This window comes from Oncorhynchus nerka, linkage group LG3, assembly GCF_034236695.1.
Source record: "Oncorhynchus nerka isolate Pitt River linkage group LG3, Oner_Uvic_2.0, whole genome shotgun sequence".
Classification (NCBI taxonomy): domain Eukaryota; kingdom Metazoa; phylum Chordata; class Actinopteri; order Salmoniformes; family Salmonidae; genus Oncorhynchus; species Oncorhynchus nerka.
This window is the reverse complement of record NC_088398.1, coordinates 1,845,674-1,867,559: the sequence shown is the minus strand read 5'-3', so window position 1 is coordinate 1,867,559 and position 21,886 is coordinate 1,845,674. Positions and strand designations below refer to the sequence as shown.

Below are 21,886 nucleotides of genomic sequence, written 5' to 3'. Positions count from 1 at the left end.
GAGTCCCCTAAGCAAGCTGGTCCTGGGGCTCTGTTCACAAACACAAACACACCCTACAGAGCCCCAGGACAGCAGCACAATTAGACCCAACCAAATCATGAGAAAACAAAAAGATAATTACTTGACACATTGGAAAGAATTAACAAAAAAACAGAGCAAACTAGAATGCTATTTGGCCCTAAACAGAGAGTACACAGCGGCAGAATACCTGACCACTGTGACTGACCCAAAATAAAGGAAAGCTTTGACTATGTACAGACTCAGTGAGCATAGCCTTGCTACTGAGAAAGGCCGCCGTAGGCAGACATGGCTCTCAAGAGAAGACAGGCTATGTGCTCACTGCCCACAAAATGAGGTGGAAACTGAGCGGCACTTCCTAACCTCCTGCCCAATGTATGACCATATTAGAGATACATATTTCCCCCAGATCACACAGATCCACAAAGAATTCGAAAACTAATCCAATTTTGATAAACTCCCATATCTACTGGGTGAAATTCCACAGTGTGCCATCACAGCAGCAAGATTTGTGACCTGTTGCCACGAGAAAAGGGCAACCAGTGAAGAACAAACACAATTGTAAATACAACCCATATTTATGCTTATTTATTTTATCTTGTGTCCTTTAACCAGTTGTACATTGTTAAAACACTGTATATATATATAATATGACATTTGTAATGTCTTTATTGTTTTGAAACTTCTGTATGTGTAATGTTTACTGTTAATTTTTATTGTTTATTTAACTTTTGTATATTATCTAACTCACTTGCTTTGGCAATGTTAATTGAGAGAGAGAGAGAGAGTAGGAGAGAGAGAGAGAGGGGCGGGGGCGAGAGAGAGAGAGAGAGAGAGAGAGAGAGAGAGAGAGAGAGAGCGAGAGAGAGAGAGAGAGAGAGAGAGAGAGAGAGAGAGAGAGAGAGAGAGAGAGAGAGAGAAAGAGAGAGAGAGAGAGAGAAAGAGAGAAAGAAAGAAAGAGAGAGAGAGAGAGAGAGAGAGAGAGAGAGAGAGAGAGAGAGAGAGAGAGAGAGAGAGAGAGAGAGAGAGAGAGAGAGAGAGAGAGAAATGGGGCCAAATGTGGTGATAAGAGGATTTGAGTAATCTGAATTGGCTCCTCTTTCCTAAACCTCTACCACCATAACATGTTACTAATCACACAACAACAACAACAACAGACTTCAGGCTGTTTACGCTCATTATATAATCAATATCTGTCCCGTAGCTAATAGCTAACCGACTGGGACTGGGAAGATGGATATGGATCGAACACCTGAGAAAACAACAGCCCAACAGCATAATAACACAAGCAGTAGAGTGGAGCCCCCAGGACAGAAGAAGAGATGGCTGTCCAAGGACAACATGGACCACATGGACAACATCGTCTGTCTGACCAATGAAGAAGGGACTAAGGACATGTGTGGGGAACCTCTGCTGTGAAATAACCATCTGCACAATTAGAAGAATCCACATCTCTGATATGCTTCTGTAATACTGTTAAACTTTCAGGTGAAGAACCTGACTCAAGAGCTGAACTGCATGGGCCAGAAAAGACCGTGAGAGAAGGAGAGAGAGAAACGGACAAAGAGGTGAGAGAAACACTAACCATCCTGATCAGGCTAGAGAAATACCCTCCTGAGTGTGCATCAGCCTGCTACTCTGTGGGTGAGAGAAACACTAACCATCCTGATCAGGCTAGAGAAATACCCTCCTGAGTGTGCATCAGCCTGCTACTCTGTGGGCTTTGTTGCTGAGGGAGCTATACTCTGTGGGGGCAAATCACACACACACACACACACACACACACACACACACACACACACACACACACACACACACACACACACACACACACACACACACACACATGGTCCTCTACCTACATGTACATACTCTACCTACATGTACATATTACCTCAATTACCTGGACACTGGTGCCCCCACACATTGACTCTGTACCGGTACCCCCGTATAAAGCCCCGCTATTGTTATTTACTGCAGCTCTTGAATTATTTCTTTCTTATCTCTTATTTTTTTTATTGGTGTTTTCTTAAAACTGCATTGTTGGTTAAGGGCTTGTAAGGTCTAATGTTGGTCTACCTGTTGTATTCGGCTCATGTGACAAATACAATTTGATTTGATTTGATGTTGCTGGGGGTGAGCTACAACACACAGTGAACAAATTAGCAACACCGGACCACAGAGGCATCATGGGAAATTCATGATCAGGAAGTGAGCTAATGAGACCTGGCGTCACACACACACTCACACACATGTGTTGTTCTTCACACACACAGGAAGAGAGACAGGACCCTTCTAATAACACAACGTTAGCCATGTAACTGTCTACATGAGGGATGGAGCAAACACGCTAGGAGAAGTTAGTACCATGCACCCTCGCTCTCTCTCTCTCTCTCACACACACACACACACACACACACACACACACACACACACACACACACACACACACACACACACACACACACACACGCAAACACGCACAAACACACAAACACACACACTCATACACACACAGATAATTATAGAGGACCACCGGTGGCTCTCGCCCACGGAGGTAGAAGGTGATTAGTGTTACTACACCATCCCCTGGGGCCCACTGACAACAGGAGAATTAATACCCACAACACACACACACACACATCCACTACACAAACCTCAACATAAATGAGGAAGAAGGTTACAAACAGTAACTATGGCCTGGAGAGAAGAGAGATGAGACAGGAAGAAAGTGTGATTTTTCTGGAAACTGCTTTGATAGCCTATCTTTGACTGTGATTACTGTGTGTGTGTGTGTGTGTGTGTGTGTGTGTGTGTGTGTGTGTGTGTGTGTGTGTGTGTGTGTGTGTGTGTGTGTGTGTGTGTGTGTGTGTGTGTGTGATAGATTACTTATCTTGCATCCGGCTGTGCTGTCTATCTTGCTGCTTGATAGACTAATATACTGTAAGCCTGCATTACAGACTGCATTACAGTCTAAAGGTGAGGTCACAGTCAATGTAGCCATGCATGATATCTAACTTGTGATGGAATTTATCCATCCACTGTAGTAAACCTAATATTTGAGGTCTGGAATTGCATTTCAAATTGCTTTCATAAAAGCAACCAGCTTTTATTGAAATCCAATCATAACATCAGATGCACGAGAATGCCATCAAAAAGAGATTGACACACACACACACACGCACACACACACACAGACACACACACACACACAATATAATGTGTATTTATTTATTGACTTACTAGACGTAATCCTTTCAGCTCCTAGTCGAGCAGAGGTCCTGCACCTCCACTAAACTCTGTTCTGGACGGTGTTCTTCACCTCATTGCAGGTCTTCATCTCTTCCTCATTCCTCCTTCTTGACTGGAAGTCTATGCGTATCTGCTAGCATGCATTTGGCCTGCTTCAGAGTTACCTAGAACTTTGAACTATATTAATCAGAATTACGACTGACTTACCGGAAATAATGAAGATTAGACTCTTTGGAGTGACGATTAGTACAGTTAAATGCAGGACATGCTGGTTTGGAGTGACGATTAGTACAGTTAAATGCAGGACATGCTGGTTTGGAGTGACGATTAGTACAGTTAAATGCAGGACATGCTGGTTTGGAGTGACGATTAGTACAGTTAAATGCAGGACATGCTGGTTTGGAGTCACGATTAGTACAGTTAAATGCAGGACATGCTGGTTTGGAGTGACGATTAGTACAGTTAAATGCAGGACATGCTGGTTTGGAGTGACGATTAGTACAGTTAAATGCAGGACATGCTGGTTTGGAGTCACGATTAGTACAGTTAAATGCAGGACATGCTGGTTTGGAGTGACGATTAGTACAGTTAAATGCAGGACATGCTGGTTTGGAGTGACGATTAGTACAGTTAAATGCAGGACATGCTGGTTTGGAGTGACGATTAGTACAGTTAAATGCAGGACATGCTGGTTTGGAGTGACGATTAGTACAGTTAAATGCAGGACATGCTGGTTTGGAGTGACGATTAGTACAGTTAAATGCAGGACATGCTGGCATGGTGACTCTCTGTAAAACCTAAAAAGGGGACCTTATATAAAGGATAAATGATTTCATCTCGATTCTATATTTGTTTATATGTTTGTAGACTATCATTATCATTTCTGCAACTGTGTCATTTTGTCATCATAAAGAATAACCTCAGACATACACCGGAGTTTGGAATTTAAAATCTATTCAATTATTTCTAACATAGTGTGAGCCAATCCTCCATCTCCACGGCCATCCTCTGTCATCCTCTCTCAGCCCCTCAGACATTGGTCAGCCCCTCCATCTCCACAGCCATCCTCTGTCATCCTCTCTCAGCCCCTCAGACATTGGTCAGCCCCTCCATCTCCACAGCCATCCTCTGTCATCCTCTCTCAGCCCCTCAGACATTGGTCAGCCCCTCCATCTCCACAGCCATCCTCTGTCATCCTCTCTCAGCCCCTCAGACATTGGTCAGCCCCTCCATCTCCACAGCCATCCTCTGTCCGCCTCTCTCAGCCCATCAGACATTGGTCAGCCCGTCCATCTCATCTTGACAGGCTCGTTGACTCCGCCCTCTCATTTGGATAGCACACCACACCCCCTTAGGTGCACGTGCAAAGAGCGTGGATTGGTCTGTGTGACTAATGTAGTAGTCAGAATGGATCACTATTAATTACAGTGGGGGAAAAAAGTATTTAGCCAGCCACCAGTTGTGCAAGTTCTCCCACTTAAAAATATGAGAGAGGCCTGTAATTTTCAACATAGGTACACTTCAACTATGACAGACAAAATGAGAAAAAAAATCCAGAAAATCACATTGTAGGATTTTTAATGAATTTATTTGCAAATTATGGTGGAAAATAAGTATTTGGTCACCTACAAACAAGCAAGATTTCTGGCTCTCACAGACCTGTAACTTCTTCTTTAAGAAGCTCCTCATTACAGGTCTCTCTCATATTTTTAAGTGGGAGAACTTGCACAATTGGTGGCTGACTAAATACTTTTTTGCCCCACTGTAAATATCTCCATTTGTAGCGTACTTTAAAATAATTCAACGTGGGGATTGAACTTGATTATAATAAACTATTTTTAAAGGCCAAAACGGCCATCTGAAAACATTTTTGGCCCATTCTGGCGATCATCATTTACATGGTATTTCTAGGGAAGACCTGGGCCCATATCCACTAAGCATCTCAGAGTAGGAGTGATTATCTAAGATCAGTTTGAACTTTTATTTATATGGACAGATCCTAGATCAGTACTTCTCCTCTGAGATACTTTGTGGATAGCGGCACAGTGTTTTTGGCACCGCTAGGTTGCTAAGCAGTAGCCAACAAGCAGAGCTCTTGACTTCATGCTCCAGACCGGATATGGGTGTCTGGGGTAAGACCCAACTGAAGTACTGTAAGTCTTTTGACAGGAATGCCAGATGGCAGAGGTCTATTCGTGTTCTTTCATATCATTTTGCACTTTCTTTGCCTTCTGCTGTCCAGACGAGGAGAGGAAGACTTATTTGATGCACCACACCCTCAGCTAAGTCAAGTCGGCGCACCTCACACCTCTAAAAAACTATGGAATGTTGACACCGCCCATGCGTTCCACTGATTGGTTGAAAGTTTCCTGGGTCCTCCCTCGCCCATGGCCCTCTCGCCGGTGCTCCTCCCAACCCAAATCACAGCGCTCCAGACAGGACCCACTGACACCTATCAACTGATTTCAACTCTAATTCGGAAAACGCTGCTATTTTAACCTAGCATACTCATAGTTCAGCAGGTGATTATCAACAACTTGCAAGTTAACTTTAGACATATTCTCGGTAAGTTAGTGTACTTTTAAAAGTGTATTTTTGACATAAGGAAATAAGTTGTGCTGCAGCAGAATAAAGGATCCTTTTCAGTATCAGGCAGCAACTTTACCAAACTATCTGACTTTCTTGTGTTCAGCTTTTGAGGAAGTCTCTCCATCGTTTGACTTTATTCACCATGCAACAAGGGTTTGCACATAGGATGTACTCCGAAAGGAAGGTATTTTGGTGAATTAGTTTGAGAACGTTTGAACGGGAATATTGCGTCAATAAAGGTGATTCTACTCTGCGTTAACCGGGGCCACTAGTCTACCTGTCACCGAATTCTTTCAACCAACCACTCCCACCCCGGTCCCCTCGTGCTGTCTTTCCGGGGATCGCCTGCCTCGCCCGCTAACCGTGATGACGTGCGGTTGGAGTCCGGGAGCTGTCACGGTTTGGAGAACTACCGTTTTCCTGCTCAACATCGCGTGCGCAGCGTCGGCCAAGAGACACGTCGTCTACTGGAACTCCACCAACACTAGGTGAGTTAAGTGTTTCTAGAACAACCACGGAATCCTCCCCGCTGCTCTGAAGCTGGAGAGAATAGTTTAGGGATTGTTCATTTGGAACAAGTCCATGAGCTTCACTCTCCCATTATCTCACTTTTCTGCATTAGTAGCCTACGTCCTTTTGCATTAGCCTACTGCACAGACAGGACAACACCATGGTGTTTATGCATATTAGTCCACTTTGAGTGAACTCGTAGCACATTGAAATTGGGCAACGTTCAACCTCCAACCCTGTGGTGCCCTAACTGAACTGTGTGATAGGTCTAACTATAACAGGAGTCAGGACTTCTCCTTCCTACATTCATGTCAAACATCCAACCCTGTGGTGCCCTAACTGAACTGTGTGATAGGTCTAACTATAACAGGAGTCAGGACTTCTCCTTCCTACATTCATGTCAAACCTCCAACCCTGTGGTGCCCTAACTGAACTGTGTGATAGGTCTAACTATAACAGGAGTCAGGACTTCTCCTTCCTACATTCATGTAAAACCTCCAACCCTGTGGTGCCCTAACTGAACTGTGTGATAGGTCTAACTATAACAGGAGTCAGGACTTCTCCTTCCTACATTCATGTCAAACATCCAACCCTGCTTTTACCTGTATTGACATGCTCACCTGCACGGTTATGCAAGAACTAACCTTTCAAACGGTGATGGCTGCCCATGCAGGTCAACAGGCATGAGTCAAGTTGTGCTGAGAGCTTCTCCAACACACATTACCCAGTCCTTTACTAATGCATAACCCACCACTAGTCTTCATCATACCCTGGTGAAGACAGCTTCTCCAACACACCCACATTACCCAGTCCTTTAATAATGCATAACCCACCACTAGTCTTCATCATACCCTGGTGCTGACAGCTTCTCCAACACACCCACATTACCCAGTCCTTTACTAATGCATAACCCACCACTAGTCTTCATCACCCTGGTGAAGCAGCTTCTCCAACACACCCACATTACCCAGTCCTTTACTAATGCATAACCCACCACTAGTCTTCATCATACCCTGGTGCTGACAGCCTCTCCAACACACCCACATTACCCAGTCCTTTACTAATGCATAACCCACCACTAGTCTTCATCATACCCTGGTGCTGACAGCTTCTCCAACACACCCACATTACCCAGTCCTTTACTAATGCATAACCCACCACTAGTCTTCATCATACCCTGGTGAAGACAGCTTCTCCAACACACCCACATTACCCAGTCCTTTACTAATGCATAACCCACCACTAGTCTTCATCATACCCTGGTGCTGACAGCTTCTCCAACACACCCACATTACCCAGTCCTTTACTAATGCATAACCCACCACTAGTCTTCATCATACCCTGGTGAAGACAGCTTCTCCAACACACCCACATTACCCAGTCCTTTACTAATGCATAACCCACCACTAGTCTTCATCATACCCTGGTGCTGACAGCTTCTCCAACACACCCACATTACCCAGTCCTTTACTAATGCATAACCCACCACTAGTCTTCATCATACCCTGGTGAAGACAGCTTCTCCAACACACCCACATTACCCAGTCCTTTACTAATGCATAACCCACCACTAGTCTTCATCATACCCTGGTGCTGACAGCTTCTCCAACACACCCACATTACCCAGTCCTTTACTAATGCATAACCCACCACTAGTCTTCATCATACCCTGGTGAAGACAGCTTCTCCAACACACCCACATTACCCAGTCCTTTACTAATGCATAACCCACCACTAGTCTTCATCATACCCTGGTGAAGACAGCTTGGCTGTTGAAACATTGGTAATACATGACTGCATCTGAGCTCCTAGAGTGTGCAGCACTTTTCTTTTTAAAGAGGCAAAGCAATAGACCTAGTTTGAATGAATACTTTACAGATGTATTCTTCCCTCCTTCCTTCATTGAGGTAATGATCACTGCTCTGACGTGACTGTGTTAGTTGAGGTAATGATCACTGCTCTGACGTGACTGTGTTAGTTGAGGTAATGATCACTGCTCTGACGTGACTGTGTTAGCTGAGGTAATGATCACTGCTCTGACGTGACTGTGTTAGTTGAGGTAATGATCACTGCTCTGACGTGACTGTGTTAGTTGAGGTAATGATCACTGCTCTGACGTGACTGTTAGCTGAGGTAATGATCACTGCTCTGACGTGACTGTGTTAGCTGAGGTAATGATCACTGCTCTGACGTGACTGTTAGCTGAGGTAATGATCACTGCTCTGACGTGACTGTGTTAGCTGAGGTAATGATCACTGCTCTGACGTGACTGTGTTAGTTGAGGTAATGATCACTGCTCTGACGTGACTGTTAGTTGAGGTAATGATCACTGCTCTGACGTGACTGTTAGTTGAGGTAATGATCACTGCTCTGACGTGACTGTTAGTTGAGGTAATGATCACTGCTCTGACGTGACTGTTAGTTGATGTAATGATCACTGCTCTGACATGACTGTTAGTTGAGGTAATGATCACTGCTCTGACGTGACTGTGTTAGTTGAGGTAATGATCACTGCTCTGACGTGACTGTTAGTTGAGGTAATGATCACTGCTCTGACGTGACTGTTAGCTGAGGTAATGATCACTGCTCTGACATGACTGTGTTATTTGAGGTAATGATCACTGCTCTGACGTGACTGTGTTAGTTGAGGTAATGATCACTGCTCTGACGTGACTGTGTTAGCTGAGGTAATGATCACTGCTCTGACGTGACTGTTAGTTGAGGTAATGATCAATGCTCTGACGTGACTGTGTTAGTTGAGGTAATGATCACTGCTCTGACGTGACTGTGTTAGTTGAGGTAATGATCACTGCTCTGACGTGACTGTGTTAGCTGAGGTAATGATCACTGCTCTGACGTGACTGTGTTAGTTGAGGTAATGATCACTGCTCTGACGTGACTGTTAGTTGAGGTAATGATCACTGCTCTGACGTGACTGTTAGTTGAGGTAATGATCACTGCTCTGACGTGACTGTTAGTTGATGTAATGATCACTGCTCTGACGTGACTGTTAGTTGAGGTAATGATCACTGCTCTGACGTGACTGTGTTAGTTGAGGTAATGATCACTGCTCTGACGTGACTGTGTTAGCTGAGGTAATGATCACTGCTCTGACATGACTGTGTTATTTGAGGTAATGATCACTGCTCTGACATGACTGTGTTATTTGAGGTAATGATCACTGCTCTGACGTGACTGTTAGTTGAGGTAATGATCACTGCTCTGACGTGACTGTTAGTTGAGGTAATGATCACTGCTCTGACGTGACTGTTAGTTGAGGTAATGATCACTGCTCTGACGTGACTGTGTTAGTTGAGGTAATGATCACTGCTCTGACGTGATTGTGTTAGCTGAGGTAATGATCACTGCTCTGACATGACTGTGTTAGCTGAGGTAATGATCACTGCTCTGACGTGACTGTGTTAGCTGAGGTAATGATCACTGCTCTGACGTGACTGTGTTAGTTGAGGTAATGATCCCTGCTCTTATACATGACTGTGTTATTTGAGGTAATGATCACTGCTCTGACGTGACTGTTAGTTGAGGTAATGATCACTGCTCTGACGTGACTGTTAGTTGAGGTAATGATCACTGCTCTGACGTGACTGTGTTAGTTGAGGTAATGATCAATGCTCTGACGTGACTGTGTTGATGTAATGATCAATGCTCTGACGTGACTGTGTTGATGTAATGATCACTGCTCTGACGTGACTGTGTTAGTTGAGGTAATGATCCCTGCTCTGACATGACTGTTAGCTGAGGTAATGATCACTGCTCTGACGTGACTGTGTTAGTTGAGGTAATGATCCCTGCTCTGACATGACTGTTAGCTGAGGTAATGATCACTGCTCTGACATGACGGTGTTAGTTGAGGTAATGATCACTGCTCTGACGTGACTGTGTTAGTTGAGGTAATGATCACTGCTCTGACGTGACTGTTAGCTGAGGTAATGATCACTGCTCTGACGTGACTGTTAGCTGAGGTAATGATCACTGCTCTGACATGACGGTGTTAGTTGAGGTAATGATCACTGCTCTGACGTGACTGTTAGCTGAGGTAATGATCACTGCTCTGACGTGACTGTGTTAGCTGAGGTAATGATCACTGCTCTGACGTGACTGTGTTAGTTGAGGTAATGATCACTGCTCTGACGTGACTGTTAGTTGAGGTAATGATCAATGCTCTGACGTGACTGTGTTGATGTAATGATCAATGCTCTGACGTGACTGTGTTGATGTAATGATCACTGCTCTGACGTGACTGTGTTAGTTGAGGTAATGATCCCTGCTCTGACATGACTGTTAGCTGAGGTAATGATCACTGCTCTGACATGACGGTGTTAGTTGAGGTAATGATCACTGCTCTGACGTGACTGTGTTAGTTGAGGTAATGATCACTGCTCTGACGTGACTGTTAGCTGAGGTAATGATCACTGCTCTGACATGACGGTGTTAGTTGAGGTAATGATCACTGCTCTGACGTGACTGTGTTAGCTGAGGTAATGATCACTGCTCTGACGTGACTTTGTTAGCTGAGGTAATGATCACTGCTCTGACGTGACTGTTAGTTGAGGTAATGATCACTGCTCTGACGTGACTGTGTTAGTTGAGGTAATGATCACTGTTCTGACGTGACTGTTAGTTCTGTAGTGGAAATCCTTGCGTTCACTTGTCTAGCCATGTTGTGGTAGTGATTTTATATGTAGGAAGCATTCAAACAGGGTCCTAGATACTGAACTATTCTGCTGACAGGTGTGTTTGAATCCAAACCACCGCCATGTGTATGTGTTTAGTTGGTAATGGGAGCGTGCTGTTTGGTTTTGTATAGTGTGTGTGTGTGTGTGTAATGAGTTGATTGGGGTCAGTAGTCAGGCAGAGAGAGGTTCACCTGCAGATCCAGGTGTTACCAAGCAGCTAATTGAAGACTAGAGCTGTGGAAGCTGCACCACCTCTGGGTGTCCTATATCTTACTAGCCGACTGTCCGGCCAAACAGGTAGGTAGGGGCCCCAGCAACATACAGGGCTGTGTTCATCAATCACTGATCTGATTGGCCTGAAAGGGATACTTCAGAATTTGTACAATTTATAATGTATCTGCATCCAGTATTAAGGAGGTTGGAGGTAGTTTCACGAGCCAATGCTGAAATTAACGCTAGTTAGCAACTTCATTCAAACTGCACGTGGAGATATAAGAATGGTATCCACAAGTTCATCTGACTCTGGGGAAGTAGATAAAGGGCCTCATTAGGTTGGGCGGTATACCATGTACTGGGGTATTTGGAAATAGTTTTTCAATACATTTTAATATTTGTAGCTAATTGAAGTAAATACCTGCAAGTCAACATGTGCAATATGTTAGGAGATAAAGCAGATCGCTTTCTTCATTTCACCGTTCTTCATTATTTCCCATTATAAAGGTTACCGTAGTTCACCAAAACAGTTGAGGCAGTCAGGTGTTTGTTAACAGCACAACAGGAGAAAGCGGGAGCAGGTGTTTGTTAACAGCACAACAGGAGAAAGCGGGAGCAGGTGTTTGTTAACAGCACAACAGGAGAAAGCGGGAGCAGGTGTTTGTTAACAGCACAACAGGAGAAAGCGGGAGCAGGTGTTTGTTAACAGCACAACAGGAGAAAGCGGGAGCAGGTGTTTGTTAACAGCACAACAGGAGAAAGCGGGAGCAGGTGTTTGTTAACAGCACAACAGGAGAAAGTGGGAGCAGGTGTTTGTTAACCTGTTGAACCTATGGGGGCGCTGTGTCATTATTGGATAAAAAGACGTGCCCGTTTTAAGCGCAATATTTTGTCACGAAAAGATGCTCGACTATGCATGGAATTGACAGCCTTGGAAAGACACAACTCTGACGTCTCCAAAACTGCAAAGATATTATCTGTGCGTGCCCCAGAACTAATGCAACAGGCGAAACCAAGATGAAGTTTCATACAGGAAATGCCCCGGATTCTGAAGGCGCTGTGTTCCAATGTCTCCTTATATGGCTGTGAATGCGCCAGGAATGAGCCTGCGCTTTCTGTCAATTCCCCGAGGTGTCTGCAGCATTGTGACATGTTTGTAGGCATATCATTGGAAGATTGACCATAAGAGACTACATTTACCTGGTGTCCCGCCCGGTGTCCTGTGTGCGTAATCTGTACGTCCATGCGCGTTCCATTTCTTCAGAATTGAAAGTAAACTGCCACGATGGATTTTATCGTCGATAGATATGTGAAAAACACCTTGAGGATTGATTCTAAACATTGTTTGCCATGTTTCTGTCGATATTATGGAGTTCATTTGGAAAAAAGTTAGCGTTTTAATGACTTATTATTTTATTTTTTTCCTTACCCAAACGCGATGAACAAAACGGAGCGATTAGTCGACACAAATAATATTTTTTGTAAAAACTGAACATTTGCTATCTAACAGAGTCTCCTCATTGAAAACATCTGAAGTTCTTCAAAGGTAAATGATTTTATTTGAATGCTTTTATGGTTTTTGTGGTAAATGTTGCATGCTGAATGCTAATGCTAAATGGTACGTTAGCCATCAATACTGTTACACAAATGTTTGTTTTGCAATGGTTGAGAAGCATATTTTGAAAATCTGAGATGACAGTGTTGTTAACAAAAGGCTAAGCTTGAGAGCAAATAGATTAATTTCATTTCATTTGCGATTTTCATGAAAAGTTTACGTTGCGTTATGGTAATGAGCTTGAGGCTGTAGTCACGATACCGGATCCGGGATGGCTCGACGCAAGAAGTTAACAGCACAACAGGAGAAAGTGGGAGCAGGTGTGTCCAGTTGTCTATTGGCAGGCGTTGTGTTTTATATTGAAAGTAAAGTGTTTTTTTGCTTCCAAAGAGTGATCAGGGGCGAGCAAGTATTGTTTTCCTTCGCAAAAAAACGTATTGGTGCAACACATTTGTCAGGAGTGCAACGCTACTCGGCTGGCAGCCGCACAAGGAAATTAGCTTACAATGAAAAAGTGAGTTTTTTACGATTCATGGCCATCACATTTCTAATGTTTATCATAGAAAGAATGTAGCAACATTTGCTAATGTTTTGCTTAAAGTTAATCTAGCATTTTACCAGAAAGTAGGCTACCGGAGAAAACAGCTAAGTCTGAGTGCTGTCTGCTGATAGAAGGCCTGTTTGTGAATTCCCATCCGAGTGGAGGAGTGCAATTAGAATAAGAATCATTTTAGATCTGCGTTCATAAAATGCTGCAAGATATTATTTTATGCGTTTTATCTTTTTGTTGTTGTGGTGAAAAACGCAGAAAACACAACCCCTAAGTTTAACTTGCTAGTTATCTAAGTAAGTGGCTGAATTAAGGAGGAGACGGGGAATCATTCTCTTGTAAATGTCCAAACTCACCAACAATTATATTTGTTAGCGCTTACCAATATATGTATATCCTGATGAGCTGGATTGCCTGTCTTTGCATATATTTAGCTAACAGCTTCCATGGAAATTAGCTATTACTTGTGCTAATTTTGTCAGTATTCTGGTAATAGTGGGCTTTTTTCCCTTTTGTGGCGCCCCCTTGTGTACTTAGCCGGTAATAGAGTAAATCCCTGGATGAGAGAAGGACGCAATGACCATATGAAAATCTGGATACCGCCCAAACCTAGGCCTCATTGCCAAAATCCCAAAGTATCCCTTAAACCTAACCTAAATATTTTGACGTGGATGGCACTTCCAAATGTTCTAAAATGCATACTTCCTCCCTTCCCGGAGGAAATCTGACCTGCATGTATGTGATTGGATGACTGTTTTCACCAATTAAATATAAATTCCTCAAGGAATGAAGGAAGAGTTTTATAACTATTTGGAACAGGGCCCTGGAATTGTGAACCACCTAAAATTGCTTGGGAAACACCACTGCACCTCTCTCTCTCTCAGGGGAAGCTGGAAGGGTCACACTCTGTGGCAAGGAAAACACTTTCTGCTGCACCACCACCCAATCAGAAACCCATCAGTGTGTCTGTGATACTGCACCCAGGACAGGGTCCCCAGGGGCCAGAGTGTGTGTGTTGTTGCTCTCATGCCCACTCTCCTGCACCTCCCTCTTCTCCCTCTTCTCCCTCATCCTTCTCTCCCCTGCCCTCTCCTCTCTCTCTCTGTCCAGAGCAGGATATTGGCTGTGTGATTAGTTTAGGTTCAGCCATTTTCCCTGAGCTGCTGTTGAGAAGCCAAGGCCCATAAACCTGACCACTGCCTCCCTCTGTCTCTGCAATATACCACACCACAGTGCTCTCTTAACCACATATCTAGGATCAGCTCACCCTCCCCAAACCCGATCCTTATTAACCATTAAGGCTGAACAACAAAACTGACCCAATATCAGTGTCTAGTGGCGTCATCCTACTGCAGTGAGGGTCAAGTGGAGGACCGAGAGGGGTGACAGCTGACATTTAACATTAACACCAGGCTCCTACAGTCACAACACACAGCAGGCTGCTGTTAATATAGATGATTTAGGACCCTGGCTTGGCACCTTTTCCCATAGAAATCCGGATTTATGGTTTTAATGAAGTAGAAGCAGTGATGTGTGAACAGGGGTTTATAAAGTCAGCCATCTAGTTAAAATGGCTGGAACAAAGACTATAGCCTGGCTGCTGTAATGTATTACTGCTGCACAATTAGCTAGCAGACTCTTCGCTAGCACTTTATAAAACGTTCATGAATATGTATTAATAAACTAATATACATAGTATGTCTTACTAATAAATGAGTATTCACATTTATTAACAATTATAAACGTGTCATTTTAAGCATTACACACATTTATATGCAATAAGAGTAATTGCTTAGTAATTGAACGTTATTAAAAAAGTGATGAAATAAGTGATTAAAGTTATTGAAGTGTATCTGGCTCTAGTCTAAATCAAAGGTTTACAGCAGGAGAGTTAGAAATGTAGATTTGTTTTGTTGTCATTTTATATCCTGAATGATTGTTTTCTACAGGAGCTGTCTCATTGACCAGGACTCCACATTCTCCATCTCTGTGGTACTTCCTGGTTTAAATAAAGGTGAAATAAAACAACAGTTAAAAACCAAAGTTAATTTAGTGGTGAGTGCGTAGCTACAGTATAGTATGCAGCGTTCTGTCCCAGTGTGTAGCAGGCTGGGGGCTAGTTCTCTGCTGTGGATTTAGACTCCACTCATGGGGTTTGGTTTACCTTGAAGAATCTGTGGCTCCAAACTGGTTTACCACGTAGGTGACCATGCATGTCTGTACATAGGCCTGGCCTCTACTCGTTCTGCCACATGCTTAGTTCTGCCATTTTGGTTTTCATACACCAAACAGAGACAGCGATATGGAGTATCTGCTCCTTTATCCCCTGTTCTCGGTTCGCTCACCCTCTCCTCCTTTACACACGCTAACAACCTTCAGTCCTCCTCCTTTACACCCCCCTCTCTGTCCTCCAGGGGCGACAGCTTACATTTAAAACTAGTAGTGTATTTGTGGTTTGAAATTTCAGACTTGATTTTCACTTCCCTTATGAAAAATGTATCCACCTCTATGAAGATGTCCATTTAATTTTAATTCACATTTCCTGTTGTTGCAGGATTATTTTCCCTCAACAAGTTTGGGACACTTACTGTATATGTAAGGAGTACCACCTGTCTCTCTCTGCAGTAGAAGGTATTACATTAGTATTTATGTTTGTTTCTTTATTGAAAATGCATTTGATTCTTTTACAGCTCCTCTGTAATATTCATCTGGGTTCATGTACTGTACTGTAGACACTGAATGGAAAGCTGACAGTGTCTGTAATATTCATCAGGTACCTGGGTTCATGTACTGTACTGTAGACACTGCATGGAAAGCTGACAGTGTCTGTAATATTTATCAGGTACCTGGGTTCATGTACTGTACTGTAGACACTGAATGGAAAGCTGACAGTGTCTGTAATATTCATCAGGTACCTGGGTTCATGTACTGTACTGTAGACACTGAATGGAAAGCTGACAGTGTCTGTAATATTCATCAGGTACCTGGGTTCATGTACTGTACTGTAGACACTGAATGGAAAGCTGACAGTGTCTGTAATATTCATCAGGTACCTGGGTTCATGTACTGTACTGTAGACACTGCATGGAAAGCTGACAGTGTCTGTAATATTTATCAGGTACCTGGGTTCATGTACTGTACTGTAGACACTGAATGGAAAGCTGACAGTGTCTGTAATATTCATCAGGTACCTGGGTTCATGTACTGTACTGTAGACACTGAATGGAAAGCTGACAGTGTCTGTAATATTCATCAGGTACCTGGGTTCATGTACTGTACTGTAGACACTGAATGGAAAGCTGACAGTGTCTGTAATATTCATCAGGTACCTGGGTTCATGTACTGTACTGTAGACACTGAATGGAAAGCTGACAGTGTCTGTAATATTCATCAGGTACCTGGGTTCATGTACTGTACTGTAGACACTGCATGGAAAGCTGACAGTGTCTGTAATATTCATCAGGTACCTGGGTTCATGTACTGTACTGTAGACACTGAATGGAAAGCTGACAGTGTCTGTAATATTCATCAGGTACCTGGGTTCATGTACTGTACTGTAGACACTGAATGGAAAGCTGACAGTGTCTGTAGTATTCATCAGGTACCTGGGTTCATGTACTGTACTGTAGACACTGAATGGAAAGCTGACAGTGTCTGTAATATTCATCAGGTACCTGGGTTCATGTACTGTACTGTAGACACTGCATGGAAAGCTGACAGTGTCTGTAATATTCATCAGGTACCTGGGTTCATGTACTGTACTGTAGACACTGAATGGAAAGCTGACAGTGTCTGTAGTATTCATCAGGTACCTGGGTTCATGTACTGTAGACACTGAATGGAAAGCTGACAGTGTCTGTAATATTCATCAGGTACCTGGGTTCATGTACTGTACTGTAGACAATGAATGGAAAGCTGACAGTCTGTGTAATTGGGCCTAATCAGGGGAGTTATGATTGCACCAGTAGACTTGTTTCTCTCTCATATTCCTGTGCGTTTCTCTTTCCTCTCTCTCCTGTGTGTGTGTGTGTGTGTCTGCGCTGTGTGCCTAGCTCAGTGATAATCTCAGTCCTCCCCTGGTAAATGATTAACATGAAGAAGCTGTGAACTATAATCAACAAGACTAAAGTGTGGTAATTACCACTCTATTCCCTGTCCTGCTAACACCATCCCTTCACCTCTCTCTCTCCCTCTCCTATCTGTGTTGATGATGATCATGCGTTGTCTTGCCTGACGTAGTAAACATTGTGCTTTATGTTGTGTGTTTGTGTGTGTACCAGGAGGCAGTCTGACTCTGTAGTTGTGTACAAAACAATGTGTTCCAGTCATTTGTCGCAGGCTGAATCAATGTTTCTGCCCATTGTGCTGCACTCAAGTTAATTTCAGTAGAACAATGACTCTGTCAGGGTGTGTGTCCTAGTCTGTGAACTTGTTTCTTGGGTGCATGTGTTCAGGGTTGTGTGTGTTTCCGTCACCAGAGCAGGGCTGAGATACAACCCGTTACTGGAAAGACCAACACTCAGTTACAGGACTCCGTCACAGGAAGTCTCTCCTTGAAGCTTTCAAAACAGGACACACGCTCCTAAAACAGAGACATTTCATAAAGGGTTATTTTCTAGGTTTTCCTTTTCCAATAAAGTAGCGAGATAATGTAGCACATGGCAGACAAAATGGTTTGTTTTTCAACAAGCAAGGACCTTTCTCCCTGCATGTGAACTTCCTCCTACTGAGAACTTATAATGAAAGGCCTAACTGAGAGGAAAACCCCAGGTCTCAGACAGTGATAAGGAAAGGCCTAACTGGGAGGACCAACCCAGGTCTCAGACAGTGATAAGGAAGGGCCTAACTGGGAGGACCAACCCAGGTCTCAGACGGTGATAAGGAAAGGCCTAACTGGGAGGAAAACCCCAGGTCTCAGACAGTGATAAGGAAAGGCCTAACTGGGAGGAAAACTCCAGGTCTCAGACAGTGATAAGGAAAGGCCTAACTGAGAGGACCAACCCCAGGTCTCAGACAGTGATAAGGAAAGGCCTAACTGGGAGGAAAACCCCAGATCTCAGACAGTGATAAGGAAAGGCCTAACTGGGAGGACCAACCCCAGGTCTCAGACAGTGATAAGGAAAGGCCTAACTGAGAGGACCAACCCCAGGTCTCAGACAGTGATAAGGAAAGGCCTAACTGTTCTATGACAGAATATAATATAAATGGGTCGTTTTGTTTCAACTTGTAGTTAATTTAGGTATGAAAAAGTGTCAGAGGATGTGTTTTTGGAGGGAGGGTGTAGACCAGAGACTTGTTTTGTACTGTGACTGCCATGTCTGTCTGTCTGTCTGTCTGTAAACATTACCCTACCTGGCCTCAATTTGTAAATCATTCTAACAAATCCTTTCAAATGTGAATTTTTGTATTGAATTGGAGCACCGTCGAGGTGTGTGTGTGTGTGTGTGTGTGTAATCCACAGTACTGTGAGGAGCCAGCCGGCTAGAGACTGCTGTATTACCCCTCTGAATGAAATCTTATGTAAACGAGCTGCCAAACAGAAAATATAAACCTGCAGCAAGCAATTGAGGTGGATAAACACACACACACACACACACACACACACACTGTTGTAAATGAGTTATTTTGGGTGGAGAGGGTGAGAGAGAGAGGCCTTGCACTCTGTCTGTATCAGCCTCTCAGATAGTCATGGTGCTGAGTGCATTTACAGAGCGGCTAGAATACCTCTGGTCAAGGTATTTAGGAAATATCGATACCAATTTAAATGATAGATATAATCACTGACTCCTTGCATTATCACTGGACTACATATGGACCCAAACCGGCCCCAGACCTCTTTCCATATCTCGCCATTTCTCTCTGTGGATAATCATTATTGATTTTATTTACTGCATCTAATATTGACTGTAGAGTGAATGTCTTAGTGTCCTGAAACGGCTGTTGTCCAGGGACAGAGAAAGTTTGGATAGCAGGTCTGTCGGCATGGACACTCAAGTGGCTTCTGTTCGGCACAAAATGGCTGCCATGTGACTTGGAGGCTCAGGATGACGCAGACCAGCAGCAGTGTGTGGGAATCATCTTGTATGCATTAAACATCAACCAAGCAATCTTTAAGAAATTGCATTGTTTTGTAGAACCGTATATTACAGAGTTTTCACTCTATCATCAAATCTGGACCTCCAAAATGGTCCTGCATATAATGGAATATGAATGTTTTCAAAAGATTCTGTTTGTCTCAGCTGAAATATATAGAAATGACATAAATGGTTAACACTGTCTCAACTCCCTCTGCTTTACCACTGTGTTCTCCTTCATCACACACACACACACACACACACACACACACACACACACACACACACACACACACACACACCTACCTCAAGAAGCCTTGCCAAGAGGCAGCCAGGGATTTCCCTGCTATAGAAAAATGGAATTAGTATTGACCGAGGAGGATGAGGTACAGGGAGAAGCAGAGGAACCTAGATTCTAGAACAGTACAGGAGCCTACAAGGCATTTGACACATCCTGTGTTTCACATGACAGCTGTTAGTGTGTTTGGTCCCAAGTTGTCAGGTTCATCGAAGTTGTGGAATATCTCTTGAGCTTGGAATTGCCATTTTCCTATCTCATGAGCAAATTGGCATAGCTCATATGATCGTCAATGGTGATGGTTGTTATGACTACAGAGATTGTTTTATCAGTATTATCTGATTATGCGTAAATGTTTTTTTGCTCTGACCAGATTACACTTTGTTTGGACAAATCCTCACCAAAATGTGTCGGTATGATTGATATATTAACCTTCTAGATGCTTCTCTAATACAAGTCCACTGACATGCAGGTGCGTTGGAGTAGTCTATAGAATTTATTTCGAAAGAGGAACATATTTCTGTACTGTTTGCTTGCAAAGTTTCCCTGTTTTATTAAATGTTTTGGTGTCCTGACCTTTTTCCAAGATGTCATGTGAATTCCACAGTAATCTTCATATCATGTATTGCAGTTTGTTGGTGTATATGGGTAGCACACACTGCATGAGTACCCGGATGTTGCTTTCACATTCATTCATGTTTCATGTAAGTCATATTGAAAACCCCTCCCACGTCATAAACCAAGCTCAATGACGGCTATAGAACACCCTTTCCATCCACATGCAGGTCTGTAGTATCACTCCATCTCAAACCATACTGTCTCCATCAACCTGCAATGGACAGAAATACATTCAATATATACATTCAAACCAACTGTGACATTGGAGCTGGAAAACATATGAAAGTGAATTGCCTGTGATCTTTATTGGGCTGACAACCTGTCTGTCTGCTTCTAGATTGTAGGTTTTATCTATCCAGGTACTAGGCTTGTCCCCTGTGTACTACTGTGTTACTCTGTACAGTAGAGTGTAGTTCAGTACAGAGGAGGGAGAGGTAGGGTGGACTAGTGTGTTACTCTGTACAGTAGAGTGTAGGTCAGTGGAGAGGCAGGGTGGACTACTGTGTTACTCTGTACAGTGGAGAGGCAGGGTGGACTAGTGTGTTACTCTGTACAGTAGAGTGTAGGTCAGTGGAGAGGCAGGGTGGACTAGTGTGCTACTCTGTACAGTGGAGAGGCAGGGTGGACTAGTGTGTTACACTGTACAGTAGAGTGTAGGTCAGTGGAGAGGCAGGGTGGACAAGTGTGTTACTCTGTACAGTAGAGTGTAGGTCAGTACAGAGGTAAGGTGGACTACTGTTACTCTGTACAGTAGAGTGTAGGTCAGTGGAGAGGCAGGGTGGACTAGTGTGTTACTCTGTACAGTAGAGTGTAGGTCAGTACAGAGGTAGGGTGGACTAGTGTGTTACTCTGTACAGTAGAGTGTAGGTCAGTGGAGAGGCAGGGTGGACTAGTGTGTTACTCTGTACAGTAGAGTGTAGGTCAGTACAGAGGTAGGGTGGACTAGTGTGTTACTCTGTACAGTAGAGTGTAGGTCAGTGGAGAGGCAGGGTGGACTACTGTGTTACTCTGTACAGTGGAGAGGCAGGGTGGACTAGTGTGTTACTCTGTACAGTAGAGTGTAGGTCAGTGGAGAGGCAGGGTGGACTAGTGTGCTACTCTGTACAGTGGAGAGGCAGGGTGGACTAGTGTGTTACACTGTACAGTAGAGTGTAGGTCAGTGGAGAGGCAGGGTGGACTAGTGTGTTACTCTGTACAGTAGAGTGTAGGTCAGTGGAGAGGCAGGGTGGACTAGTGTGTTACTCTGTACAGTAGAGTGTAGGTCAGTACAGAGGTAGGGTGGACTAGTGTGTTACTCTGTACAGTAGAGTGTAGGTCAGTGGAGAGGCAGGGTGGACTACTGTGTTACTCTGTACAGTGGAGAGGCAGGGTGGACTAGTGTGTTACTCTGTACAGTAGAGTGTAGGTCAGTGGAGAGGCAGGGTGGACTAGTGTGCTACTCTGTACAGTGGAGAGGCAGGGTGGACTAGTGTGTTACACTGTACAGTAGAGTGTAGGTCAGTGGAGAGGCAG

At 43.8% G+C, this 21,886-nt stretch overlaps 1 protein-coding gene across 1 annotated transcript in view; it reads left to right on the top strand.

The window, feature by feature from the left end:
* Positions 1-5,693: 5,693 nt before the first annotated feature.
* The window catches only part of LOC115124676 (ephrin-A4-like), a 123,309-nt gene continuing 107,116 nt past the window's right edge, over positions 5,694-21,886 (top strand). Inside the window, exon 1 of the mRNA XM_065007009.1 lies at positions 5,694-6,347. Within this exon, the coding sequence (XP_064863081.1) occupies positions 6,226-6,347 (122 nt within the window). The 5' untranslated portion in view covers positions 5,694-6,225. The remainder of the gene's footprint in view (positions 6,348-21,886) is intronic.